General features: G+C 40.7%; 1 protein-coding gene across 8 annotated transcripts in view; it reads left to right on the plus strand.

The window, feature by feature from the left end:
- Window positions 1–13,168, plus strand: part of ADGRB1 (adhesion G protein-coupled receptor B1) — a 387,137-nt gene that overhangs the window by 328,053 nt on the left and 45,916 nt on the right. For all 8 annotated transcript variants that reach the window (XM_087890962.1, XM_087890963.1, XM_087890966.1 and 5 more), the window contains 3 exons: window positions 7,456–7,525; window positions 7,717–7,783; window positions 11,569–11,654. In XM_087890962.1, the coding sequence (XP_087747088.1) occupies window positions 7,456–7,525; window positions 7,717–7,783; window positions 11,569–11,654 (223 nt within the window). The remainder of the gene's footprint in view (window positions 1–7,455; window positions 7,526–7,716; window positions 7,784–11,568; window positions 11,655–13,168) is intronic.

Consider the following 13,168-nt stretch of genomic DNA (forward strand, 5'->3'; position numbering starts at 1 on the left):
AACCCGTGACAATATGATGGGGGGGGGGAATGTCTGAGTTTCCACTGCTGAATTCCTGATCTTCTAACCCATATCTTCCACAGGATTCCAACTCTTATAAACAAGCATTATTCCCAAATAATGTTTATCTAATTATATTTACTCTATAAAACATTAATATGGTTCCAATGCAACAAACCCGCCATGGATCAGAATTCTCTAAATTATACTGAAGGGTATAGCTACCCTTCCAAGTAGCTTATTCTCCTGTGAGATTTTATAAGATGTTGATGTTCTGTCACAAAGTCTCAGGAATGATTTATTGTTTTCATAAGAGATTTGGAGAGCTTGTGAGGTTTCAAACAATTCTTTGTAAATTTGAACAGAGCTGGTGACTTGGTCTCCTAAAGGGAACGTATAGCAGTGTTCCAATATTTGAAGGGCTCCCAAAAAGAAGAAGGGGTCAATCTGTCCCAATCACATAAAGTATTAGTACTGCTTTATAAATCCCTAGTAAGACCACACCTGGAATACTGCAACCAATTCTGGTCACCATGCCACAAACAAGATGTTGAGACTTTGGTAAAAATTCAGAGAAGAGCAACTAAGACGATTAAAGGCCTGGAGACTAAAACATATGAAGAATGGCTGCAGTAATTGGATATGGCTAGTCTAGAGAAAAGAAAAATTGGGGTGACATGATAGCAGTCTTCCAGTATTTGAGGGGCTGCCACAAAGAAGAGGGGTCAACTTATTCCCCAAAGTATCTGAGGTAAGGACAAGAAACAATGGTTGGAAACTCATCAAAGAGAGAAGCTACCTGGAATTAAGGAGAAACTTCCTAACAGTGAGAACAATACCAGTGGAACAGCTTGCCACCAGAAGTTCTAGGTGCTTCATCACTGGAGGTCTTTGAGAAGAGACTGGACAGCCATTTACCTGAAATTGTATAGGGCAGTGATGGCTAACCTTTTTGCTGTCACGTGCCAAAAGCGGCGGGAACGTGGCGAGGTTGCCCATGTATGTGCCCACACCCATAATTCAATGCGCCCCACCCCTGCGCATGTACCCCCCCCCCTTTTAGCACATGATGGCACAGTGGGCCCGGAAGGCCCGTTTCTCACCCTCCCCAGGCTCCAGAAGCTTTCTAGGAGCCTGGGGAGGGCAAAAACAGCCTTCCCCACTCACAGCCCCGGAGGCCCTCCGGAGGCCGGAAACAGCCCATTTCCCAATTTCTGGCAAGACCGAAAGGCCTAAAAATCAGCTGGCCTGCGCACACATGTGTGCTGGAGCTGAGCTACGGCAACGCTCGCATGCCAACTGATACGGCTCCGTGTGCCACCTGTGGCACCCGTGCCATAGGTTCGCCATCACGGGTATAGGGGCTCCTGCTTAAGCAGGAGGTTGGACTAGAGGACCTTCAAGGCCCCTTCCAACTCTATTATTCTTCTACACTCTCCTGAGTGTATGAAAGGATATAACAAATTGTGTTGCTGTTGATTACTATGGTTTGAGGAGAAAATTTTGGGGGAAAAGACACCCAGAAAATTCCTTTCCAACTGCAATCGCTAGTGCGACAATCACAACTGATTTTCATATTTTGCTTGGTCTAACGCACAACCCGACCAAATCAATGGTTTTCTTTCTCTGGAGAATCTCATTGTTTACTGTTGTCTGGTTTTATTGAATGAAAGGATTTTAATTTATTTACTCTTGGTGTTACCTCATGTAATCCTGGCTTAATTGTCAGTTAATATCCTTTCAAAGCTCGGCTGGGAAGACGGCTGCCAGATTCAACCAGGGTAGTTAATATGCCTCTGGCCAAAATCCTTTTATTTGAAGTCTCATTGAATGACATACTGATAAAGAACGGTATTGTGGATAGGAAGAAATTAAAGGCATCAGACAAGAAAAATTGCCATTTTTATTACCGAAATATCTCTTGCAGAACCTAGTTCTAAACAAGATTGAGCTAATATACATACATACATACATACATACATACATACATACATACATACATGTATATATACCTCTGTGCGTGCATGTATGTGTGTGTAAATATAATATAGCAGAGCAGAACAGAACAGAACAGGATGGAGTGGAGTGGAGTGGAGTGGAGTGGAATGGAATGGAATGGAATGGAATAGAATAGAATAGAATAGAATAGAATAGAATAGAATAGAATAGAATAGAATAGAATAGAATAGAATAAGGAGTGGAGTGGAGTGGAGTGGAGTGGAGTGGAATGGAATGGAATGGAATGGAATGGAATGGAATAGAATAGAATAGAATAGAATAGAATAGAATAGAATAGAATAGAATAGAATAGAATAGAATAGAATAGAATAGAATAGAATTCTTTATTGGCCAAGTGTGATTGGACACACAAGGAATTTGTCTTGGTGCATATGCTCTCAGTGTACATAAAAGAAAAGATACGCTCATCAAGAATCATAAGGTACAACACTTAATGATAGTCATAGGGTACAAATAAGCAATCAGGAACAATATCAATGTAAATCGCAACATAACATAACATAACATAACATAACATAACATAACATAACATAACATAACATAACATAACATAACATGTTTTCGTTCTCCTACAGGTAGTCCTCGACTTACAACAGTTCATTTAGCGACCGTTTCAAGTTACAACAGCACTGAGCAAAGCAACCTACGACAGTTTTTCACACTTACGACCCCGTAGACCTGTGATCAAAATTCAGATGCTTGTAAACGGACTCAAATTTACAATGGTCACAGTGTCCAGGGGTCACGCAATCCCCTTTTTGCGACCTTGTGACAAGCGAAGTCGATGAGCAAGCCAGATTCACTTTACAACCGTGTTACTAACTGAACAAATGCAGTGATTTACTTAACGGGGGGAAGGAAGGTCGTAAAATGGGGCAAGATTCATTTAACAGCTGTCTCGCTTAGCGAGTGAAATTTTGGGCTCAGTTGTGGTCGTAAGTCGAGGACTCTATTGTTTGTTTCTATTTCGACATCATTAGCAGATAGAAGCATCCAGTACACTCTGACTGACTCTGAAAAGCAGGGGTGAAATGTAAAATGTGTTTTGTGGGCGTGGCTTGGTGGGTAGGTGGGGTAATGTGACTGGGTGGGCATGGCCACCTTTTTTTAAAAAAAAAACCTTTCAAAGCATTTTTTCTAATGCTTTGAAAAGCTTCTCTGCCGATCAGGCAACTCAGCTGGGATCGTCAGAGACTTTTCAAAATGTTTTTTTTACCATCTCTTCGGCCAAGAGGTTGCAGAAAAAAATGCTTTGAAAAGCCTCTGACGATCCCAGCTGAGCTGCGCGATCATCAGAGGCTTTTTTTTTCTTTTTACTTTTAAAAGCATTTTTTTTGTCGGAAGAGGTTGTAGAAAAAATGCTTTTAAAAGTAAAAAGAAAAAAAAAGCCTCTGATGATTGTGCGACTCAACTGAGCATGGTGGGGGGAGCACAGGGATTTTTGCTACCGGTTCTCTGAACCATCGGCCGCCATCGCTACCGGATCGAGCGATCCGGTCCGAACCGGGAGCATTTCACCACTGCTGAAAAGCTTTAGCAAGGTTGAACCTAGTTAGTCCTTACATGAGAGACCTTTTAAATGTTAGAGCCCTGAGTCCAATTGGGAAGTTTTTTGGGGGAAAACATGTCCAGAAATAAACTGATGGCAAACCATGTCCGTGATGAAACTAAGAATGCTTTCACCAGAAAAGAATACCTGGAGTTCAACCGTGGAGTCCTTGTTGCTCTCTGAGCTTGATTTTTTTGCTTGCAGATGTTTCATTACCAAACTAGGTAACATCATCAGTGCTAGAAGGGAGTAGAGTTTGCACAGAGGAGGAAGAGGAGGAGGAGGAGGAGGAAGAGGAGGAGGAGGAGGAAGAGGAGGAGGAGGAGGAAGAGGAGGAGGAGGAGGAAGAAGAAGAGGAGGAGGAGGAGGAGGAGGAGGGGAGGAAGAGGAGGAGGAGGAGGGGGAGGAGGAAGAAGAAGAGGAGGAGGAGGAGGAGGAAGAAGAGGAGGAGGAGGAGGAAGAAGAAGAGGAGGAGGAGGAGGTGAAGAAGAAGAGGAGGAGGAGGAAGAGGAGGAGGAGGAAGAGGAGGAGGAGGAGGAGGTGAAGAAGAAGAGGAGGAGGAGGAAGAGGAGGAGGAGGAAGAGGAGGAGGGGGGAAGAAGAAGAAGAAGAGGAGGAGGAGGAAGAGGAGGAGGAGGAGGAAGAAGAAGAAGAAGAAGAAGAAGAGGAGGAGGAGGAAGAGGAGGAGGAGGAGGAGGGGAGGAAGAGGAAGAGGAGGAGGGGGAGGAGGAAGAAGAAGAAGAAGAGGAGGAGGAGGAGGGGGGCTGGGAGGTCCTGGGCGTTCTCTGAGCTTGCTTGTTTTCTTGCAGACATCTCATTACTCAAGTGATAACATCCTCAGTGCTAGGGAGTGGTGTTTGTAAAGAAGAGGAGGAAGAGGAGGACCGTGGAATCCTTGGTGCTCTCTGAGCTTGGTTGTTTGCTTGAAGTCTGAGTGTTTCAATCTTAGTGTTTAGCTTATGTGGTTACTGCTGTCGTGGGTGCTTTTGCTAATTCTGGCCCTTCCCAACTTCACAAAAAAATTGAAAGCTTCAAGCATAGTTTCAGCTTGAAAATTATGAGAATCCAAGGCCAAACCACGTCCAAAAAATATTAGGGAATTCCTGGAAGTTTGGCACCCAGACAAATCAGCCATCAGTAGACACATAGGGATAAACCACATTTACACACTATTTGAAGGAGACAGTAAAAAACCCAAGAAGGAGGCAAACAACAAGAACACATCATCTCCAGCAGCTAACATCCAGATAAGCAGGGATTAGCCCCAGACAAACAATCAAGAAAAATAAAATCCTCTAATTAAGAGCCTATCAAGGAGAAAACCATACTCCTACAAATCCTCCTACGGGCAGGACGAGCTAGTGTATATAAACAGAGAGCAAACACCATACTCACCAACACTGATACTGTTACATAGCTGGGTAATGAAATGTCTGCAAGCAAACAACCAAGCTCAGAGAGCACCAAGGACACTATAACTAAAAAAACCTCCATGGATATGTCCCACAGTATCCTCAGGATGGTTAAAAAGAGACAAGATACTGGTCACAAATACCTAAAGTCTCAAGCCCTTTTTTCATTCCATTTCCTCTGTAAATTATTTGAATTATCCCAAAGCTGATTGCTCTAGGAATTAACTAATTATTATAGTGGGAAGCCTTATGCTTTTGTCATTTAAGGCAGCTTTCCCAATTCGGCACAAAAATCTATTCTCAAGATAATTATAATTCCTGCCATCTCCAGACAGCGCGAATCAGTGCTGTGTTGACTGAAAATCCCACAGTTCATAATCCTAACATCTGTTCATGTTTTGTAACTGCTATGGGGTTTTTTAAAAACATTTTTCAATGTTTTTTTTTATGTTGTAAGCTGCCCAGAGTCATTGGATACGAGACGGATGGCAAATACATTTAAAAAGTAATAAAATAAAATAATAAAATAATAAAATAATAAAATAAAATAAAATAAAATAAAATAAAATAAAATAAAATAAAATAATAAAATAATAAAATAAAATAAAATAAAATAAAATAAAATAAAATAAAATAATAAAATAAATAAAGTGAAGTGAAGTGAAAAAATTATAAAATAAAATAAAGTACAGTGAAATGAAATAAAATAAAATAATAATAAAATAAAATATAATAATAAAATAAAATAAAAGAATAAAATAAAATAAAATAAAATAAAAGAATAATTTATTTTATTTATTTATTTATTTTATTGAATTTATATACCGCCCTACTCCCGAAGGACTCAGGGCAATGAACAGCCATAGAATAAAACATATAAACACAAACTTTAAAATAAAATAAAATGAATTAAATAATTTGGCTGAACAAATTTAAAACCCCAATAATTTAAAACCAAATTTAAAATTTCCATTTAAAAAGGGGAAAGACTTAGGTCTTTCCTAAGTTTATAATAAAATAAATAAAATTTTCTAAAATTTCCTAAGTTTATAATAAAATAAAATAAAATAAAATAATAAAATGAAGTGAAATGAAATGAAATAAAAAAATTATAAAATAAAATAAAGTACAGTGAAATGAAATAAAATAAAATAAAAAAATAAATAAAATAAAATAAAATAATAAAAAAAATAACATAACATAACATAACATAACATAACATAACATAACATAACATAACATAACATAACATAACATAACATAACATAACATAACATAACATACAGGTAGACCTTGACTTACAACAGTTTATTTAGTGACTGTTCGAAGCTACAAGAGCACTGAAAAAAGTGACTTGTGACCATTTTTCACACTTACGACCGTTGCAGCATCCCCGTGGTCGCATGATGAAAATTCAGATGCTTGGCAACTGTCTCATATTTATGACAGTCGCACTGTCCCGGGGGACACATGATCCCCTTTTGCAACACTCTGACGAACAAAATCCATGGGGAAGCCAGATTCACTTAACAACCGGGCTACTGACTTAACAACGACAGTGATTCACAACAGCTGTGGCAAGAAAGGTCGTAAAATGGGGCAAAACTCACTTAACAAATGTCTCACTTAGCAACGTAATTTTAGGCAGTATTGGTTGTAACGGTTATGACCCACCAGCTGCCAGTGGTGCTATGGCGGATGATGAGGAGGTTGGGGAGGAACTTGGGCCAGCTCTGGAGTCTGGGGAAGGCTCTGATGGATGCTCTGCGTCAGACGCAGAGGTAGAGCCAGGGCCGTCCAACATTTCCCAGCCACCGGAGAGGCAGCTGCCTTCGGAAGCTGAGATAAGTGGGGAGGAGGAAGAACAGCTGGGGCCTGTTCCAGATGCCCGTATGCGCAGAGCTGTTAGGAGAGAACAATGGAGGACAAGGAGTCGACTCGGGAAGCAAAGCACACATGGACGTTGAATGGGCCCTCTGTGGCTGGGGAATAAATAGAAGGAAAGGGAAGTGGTGGTCGTAGGAGACAACCGTTCGTATTTCTGAAGATTTTGCTCATTGTGTTTCGTGCCACAGAGACTGCTTGCCAGAACTTTATTTACCGCGTTGCAGCTGGGAACTCCCGGCCTGGCAATTATCTCAAAGAACTGATAAGGTCTGTTACTGGCAGTTAACTCCTTGAAGGACTCTGGCCTGGACTTTTTGTTGTGTGAATGCCATTAATTCACAGGAGATAAATAAAGAGGGGTTACTCGTGACCAGGAGTCTGTTTCTTGCTTCTCCTAAGGATGGGTCAGAACAGTAACTTACATCCGTCCATCCATACCAAGAAGGGGCAAAACGGATTTAGAAGAGGTGATAGAAGAAGTAGAGATTGTTCTTCTCAAGGAAAATTATTTTCTGCTTCAACAAATCTTTCTGCAATTATTATTATTGTTTTAATCGTGTCTCATGACGTTTTAACTGATTCTCTTTAGGTCTCCCAGCCTTGGTGGTTGCAATCTCTGTGGGATTTACTAAAGCCAAGGGCTACGGCACCGGGAACTAGTGAGTAAGCAATTCTTCCTTTCCCTTTCTGTCCAGCAATAGGAGTAATTCAGATTTGATAACGGGTAGCCATTGCCATTGAGGAATCATCGCTTATTCTCTAGCCAGTCTTCTCCGCGTTGCATCTCATGAGTTCCATCATTTTCCTTTGCATATGCTAAATTCTCCTTTTCTTCTTCTTCCTTGCCTAGCTGTTGGCTCTCTTTGGAGGGAGGCCTGCTCTATGCCTTCGTGGGACCGGCGGCTGCTGTGGTTTTGGTATATGACATCCCCCCCTTCTGAATATTTCCCCTCTCTCTTATCTATGTCTTACACAATTCTGAAAAAGTTGCAAAGCCCATGCTCTAGGATCTTTGCTTTCCTCTCAAGATGAACTAAGCCCTCATGGAAAGTAGAAGTCCAATAGAATAGAATAGAATAGAATAGAATAGAATAGAGTAGAGTAGAGTAGAGTAGAGTAGAGTAGAGTAGAGTAGAGTAGAGTAGAGTAGAATAGAATAGAATAGAATAGAATAGAATAGAATAGAATAGAATAGAATAGAATAGAATAGAATAGAATAGAATAGAATAGAATATTTAACCAAATAAAATATTTTATTTGGTTAAATAATATAAATTTAACCAAATAAAATAAAATGAATGAATAGAATAGAATAGAATAGAATAGAATAGAATAGAATAGAATAGAATAGAATAGAATAGAATAATAAAATACGGAATGGAATGGAATGGAGTGGAGTGGAATGGAATGGAATAGAATAGAATAGAATAGAATAGAATAGAATAATAAAATACGGAATGGAATGGAATGGAATGGAATGGAATAGAATAGAATAGAATAGAATAGAATAGAATAGAATAGAATAGAATAGAATAGAATAGAATAATAAAATACGGAATGGAATAGAATAGAATAGAATAGAATAGAATAGAACAGAACAGAACAGAACAGAACAGAACAGAATAATAAAATACGGAATGGAATGGAATGGAATGGAATGGAATGGAATAGAATAGAATAGAATAGAATAGAATAGAATAGAATAGAATAGAATAGAATAGAATAAACAGAGTTGGAAGGGATCTTGGAGGTCTTCTAGTCCAACCCCCTGCTTAGGCAGGAAACCCTACACCACTTCAGACAAATGGTTATCCAACATCTTCTTTAAAAACTTCCAGTGTTGGAGCATCCACAACATCTGGAGGAAAGTTATTCCACTGATTAATTGTTTTCACTGTCAGGAAATTTCTCCTTAGTTCTAAGTTGCTTCTCTCCTTGGTTAGTTTCCACCCATTGCTTCTCGTCCTGCCCTCAGGTGCTTTGGAGGATAGCTTGACTCCCTCTTCTTTGTGGCAGCCTCTGAGATTAAACTAAGGTTATTTTTAAAATTCTGGATTAATCCAGAACGGGAAATGCCATGGGTAAATTTGAAAATGTTGGTGTTTTTTTTTTTCCCTTTTCTTTTAAATTGGGTGGGATAAGAACAGAAAAAGAGCAGAGAAGAGCAACAAAGATGATTAGGGGACCAGAGGCTAAATCATCCAGTGAATGATTGCAGGAACTGGGAATGTCTACTCTAACAAAGAAAAGGACCAGAGATGTCTTGATAGCCGACTTCCAACGTTTAAAGAGTTTTCGCAGAGAAGAGGGGGATAACCTACAATCCAAACCAAGGACAATGTTGTCAAGGAGATATCTAATCTAGAATTAAGGAGAAATTTCCCAACAGTGAGGACAATTAATCAATGGAATGGCTCACCTTCGGAAGTCGTGGGTGCTCCATCCTTGGAGGCTTTCAAGAAGGGATTAGACATTTATCTGGGATGGGATAGGGTCTCCTGCTTGAGCAGGGGGTTGGACTAGAAGACCTCCAAGGTCCCTTCCAATTCTTGTCATTCTGTTGTCTGAATTCACCCAGCAAAAGTGAAACCTTTTTAAATCTCAGCAATCTTATGATGAGAAGGAATACATTTTTATTGATGGGAATTTTTTAGAATTTAGAATGATGGATACGTGTTTTGGAGGTAATCAAGATATTTGTCATTAAGCCCGTCTCTTTTCAACCACAAAACCAAATTGTATCATATCTCTAGCTAAATGCCAATTATTAACCATAATTGGCTACTTTTTAATTTTTTTAAAATAAAGATTGTTGAATGGAGCTACAACCATGATTTCCAGCAATCTATCATTTCACATAAAATTAAATAAAACTAGGACAAAGTTTAATTTGATCCCTTTAAAGGCATCGCAGAAGATAGCGGTCCTGTGAACGCTATTGCTTATGTTAATTAAATAGAGCCTCCAGGGTCGGTGGCAATATACCTTCAGAGAGAAAACATCGGTTGAGAAAATTAAGCAGGGGGTATAAATGGAAGGCCTAGATTATTGGGAAATGATTTCCCCTGGAATGCAAGAGAAGAAATGAGCTGTAATTTTATTTCCCTTGCTAGATTTTGGTGATAGGTCTAACATGTGTTCAGTATGAAGCTACAAAGAGGCCAAGCTGGAAGGGTTCCAGCTATTGTACAACTAGTAAAATAAATGAACGTAAATAACATAAAGGCTATCAAGAAGTCTTCTGAGCAATATGCTTGGGGTGGCTCTTTGAAAGAAGGCTCCAACTGTTGCAATTTTAAGTCTTAGCAATAGCAATAGCACTTAGACTTATATACTGCTTTACAGCCCTCTCTAGGCAGTTTACAGAGTCAGCATATTTGCCCCCAACAATCTGGGTCCTCAGACCCAGATCTGGGACCTCAGAAGGACGGAAGGCTGAGTCAACCTTGAGCCTGTTGAGATTCAAACTGCCAAATTGCAGTCAGCCAGCAGTCAGCAGAAGGAGCCTGCAGTACTGCATTCTAACCACTGCGCCACTGCGGCTCACTTCAACTCCCAGAATTCCACAGCCAGTAAATATACAGATTATAACCAGGGGTGGGATTCAGAAATTTTAGCAACCGGTTCTCTGCCCGATTGCTGGGGGGCATGGCCCTGGTGGGTGTGGCCTACTCGGCCTCCTACACCATGGGGGGGGGGTTCACCCTCCCCAGACTCTGGAGGCTTTCCTCAAGCCTCTGGGTGGGCGTAAATGGTCTTTCCTGGGCTCCAGAGGCCCTCCGGAGGCTGGAAATAGGCCCATTTTTGGACTTCCAGTACTTCTGGTAGGCTTGTTTTTTTGCCCTCCCCAGGCTCCGTAGGCATTTCTCGATTAAAATTAACATCCGGTTCGCCCGAACTGGTCCGAACTGGCTGAATCCCAGCCCTGATTATAACCAAGAATCGCAAGGAGACCACTGTAGCTTATTCCTATTACCAACCTGTTTTCTGGGGTTTAGCATGAGCCCCGATCCCTAAAATACTCCAACGAACTGTGACTGCACCCTAAACTAACCAAGATCAAAATTAAACCCAACTTTGCATCTTGGGTGAAGGCATCTGCTAGCTAGGACATCAGGTGGCCAGGTTCAGCATCTGAGCCCTTCAATGAAGAGGCCATCTCCATTTTGATATGAGATGGTTTGGTTTGGCTTCTTTATTTGGTAATATGAGCAAGTTACAGAGGTCTCCTTGCTATATTTGGTTATAATCTGCATATTGGCCGACTGGGGAATTCTGGGAGTTGAAGTCCACAAGTCTTAAAGTTGCCAAGCTTGGACATCCAGGTTCTAGGACATGAGCGAAGTTAGCCAGATGCAAAAAGCCTCCCTTTACCCAAAGAAATACACAACTCCTACAAACACACACACAAATACAAACACACAGTGTTTATCTGCCAATTAGTATTCTTTGGAACTCTCCTGAAAAATATATATATATATATTGGTTGGGCTCTGATGTTTGTTGTCTCAGACACCAAACATTCATCATAAAAAATGATGCTGAGATTCAAAAATGCTTCGGGTCCTCTGACCAGCTGGGACTCAGATGTCTTCTTCTCCAGCAGTGTTAGGCTAAGCAGCTGGGGAAGATCTGGAGGACTTTATGCATCAAACCTGACCAGGTTTCCAAGTCAACCTTTCTGTTGTTTCTCTTCCAACAGGTAAACATGGTTATTGGCATTCTGGTGTTTAACAAACTTGTATCCAAAGATGGAATAACAGATAAGAAACTGAAGGAACGGGCAGGGTAGGCGTTCTATCAATCCTTCCTCTAAGAAACCCATCAAAAAGTATATATTTAATGTAGATATTTTTCAAAGTCACTGTCGATAACCAGGCAGGAATGTTATGGCAAGAGATAAATGGTGATTTGGAAAAAGAAAACCAGCCCTCTGAGCACCTTATTTTGACTTGTGGCATGGAAGGAGCATGGAGTGACACCACCGGTGTGATTTGTTAAAAAGGCATAAATGCAACACAAACCTCATATACTGTATGTCTACAGAGATTCTCAGTCATCCAGGTCATGGTTGTCCCAAAGGTGTTTTTTTCAAGAGGCAAGTGGACTTTCTGGTTTTTCTTTGAAGACGTTCCGCTTCTCATCCGAGAAGTTCCTTCAGTTCTGACTGGATGGTGGGGAATGGAAAGATTTATACTCCTTGCAAACAGCTGGTCATTTGCATTCTTTTAGAGAGACATGGAGGCCACTTGGAGGTTTTGTTTGTCCACCCCAAGGATAAAACACCCAGACACAAACTGAGCAACATAGTATATGCAGTATGATGCAGTGAGCCATGGGCGATCTGTACATTGGGGAAACAAAACAACCACTTCATAAGCGCATGGCACAACATAGGAGAAGAAACCCATCAGGAGAAGATTCAGCAGTCCATCTGCATTTCAAAGACAAAGGCCACTCTTTTGAAGACAGCAAAGACCACGTTTTGGACAGAGAGGAGCACTGGTTTGAAAGAGGGCTCGAAGAGGCCATCTATGTCCAAATTGAACAGCCCTCTCTCAACAGAGGGGGAGGGATACAACATCACCTGTCTCCTTTCTGCAACATGGTCCTTTCAGGAGTTCCAAGGAGGCTCCACAACTACCTTCACTACTCAGATGATCCCGAGGACACAGTTAAACCTCCAAGTGGCCTCAACAACTCTCTAAAAGGATGCAAATGACCAGCTGTCTGCAAGGAGTATCAATCCTTCCATCCCCCACCATCCAGTCAGAGCTGAAGAAGCTTCTTGGATGAGAAGCGAAACATCTTCAAAGAAAAACCAGAAAGTCCAGTTGCCTCCTGAAAAAAAGCACCTTTGGGTTCTTAAACTGACCTGAGCATCAAGAATATATGAGACAGGGACAATGATGTGTCTCTGGATGAAGATAAGATGATGAATTGCCCACATCTAAAGTAAAGATATCCTTCCATTTCACTATTTAGAGGAACTAGAATGGTCTACTTTCACTCTTGTTTCTGAGGAAGCCTTGGCTTGTGTTCTTAGATATCATAGGGAGATCTGCAATCAATCCAAGTTTGAGATCTTCTAGCATAATTGTGACTCTCCTTCCAAAAGATGCCCAACCGACCATCAACGTTGGCCAGAATACCGTTTCTGGTTTCATAGAGGATGACATTTAGGGCAGAAGAATGATCACCTTTGAGGGTCTTTGAGCTTGACAGTTTTCGTTATCAAACTAAGGTACTGAGGATGTTCCCTAGTTTAGTCATGAAATGTCTGCAAGAAAAAAACCCACCAT

The sequence above is a fragment of the Pantherophis guttatus genome, chromosome 3, assembly GCF_059756535.1.
Source record: "Pantherophis guttatus breed Tessera chromosome 3, ASM5975653v1, whole genome shotgun sequence".
NCBI classification, from domain to species: domain Eukaryota; kingdom Metazoa; phylum Chordata; class Lepidosauria; order Squamata; family Colubridae; genus Pantherophis; species Pantherophis guttatus.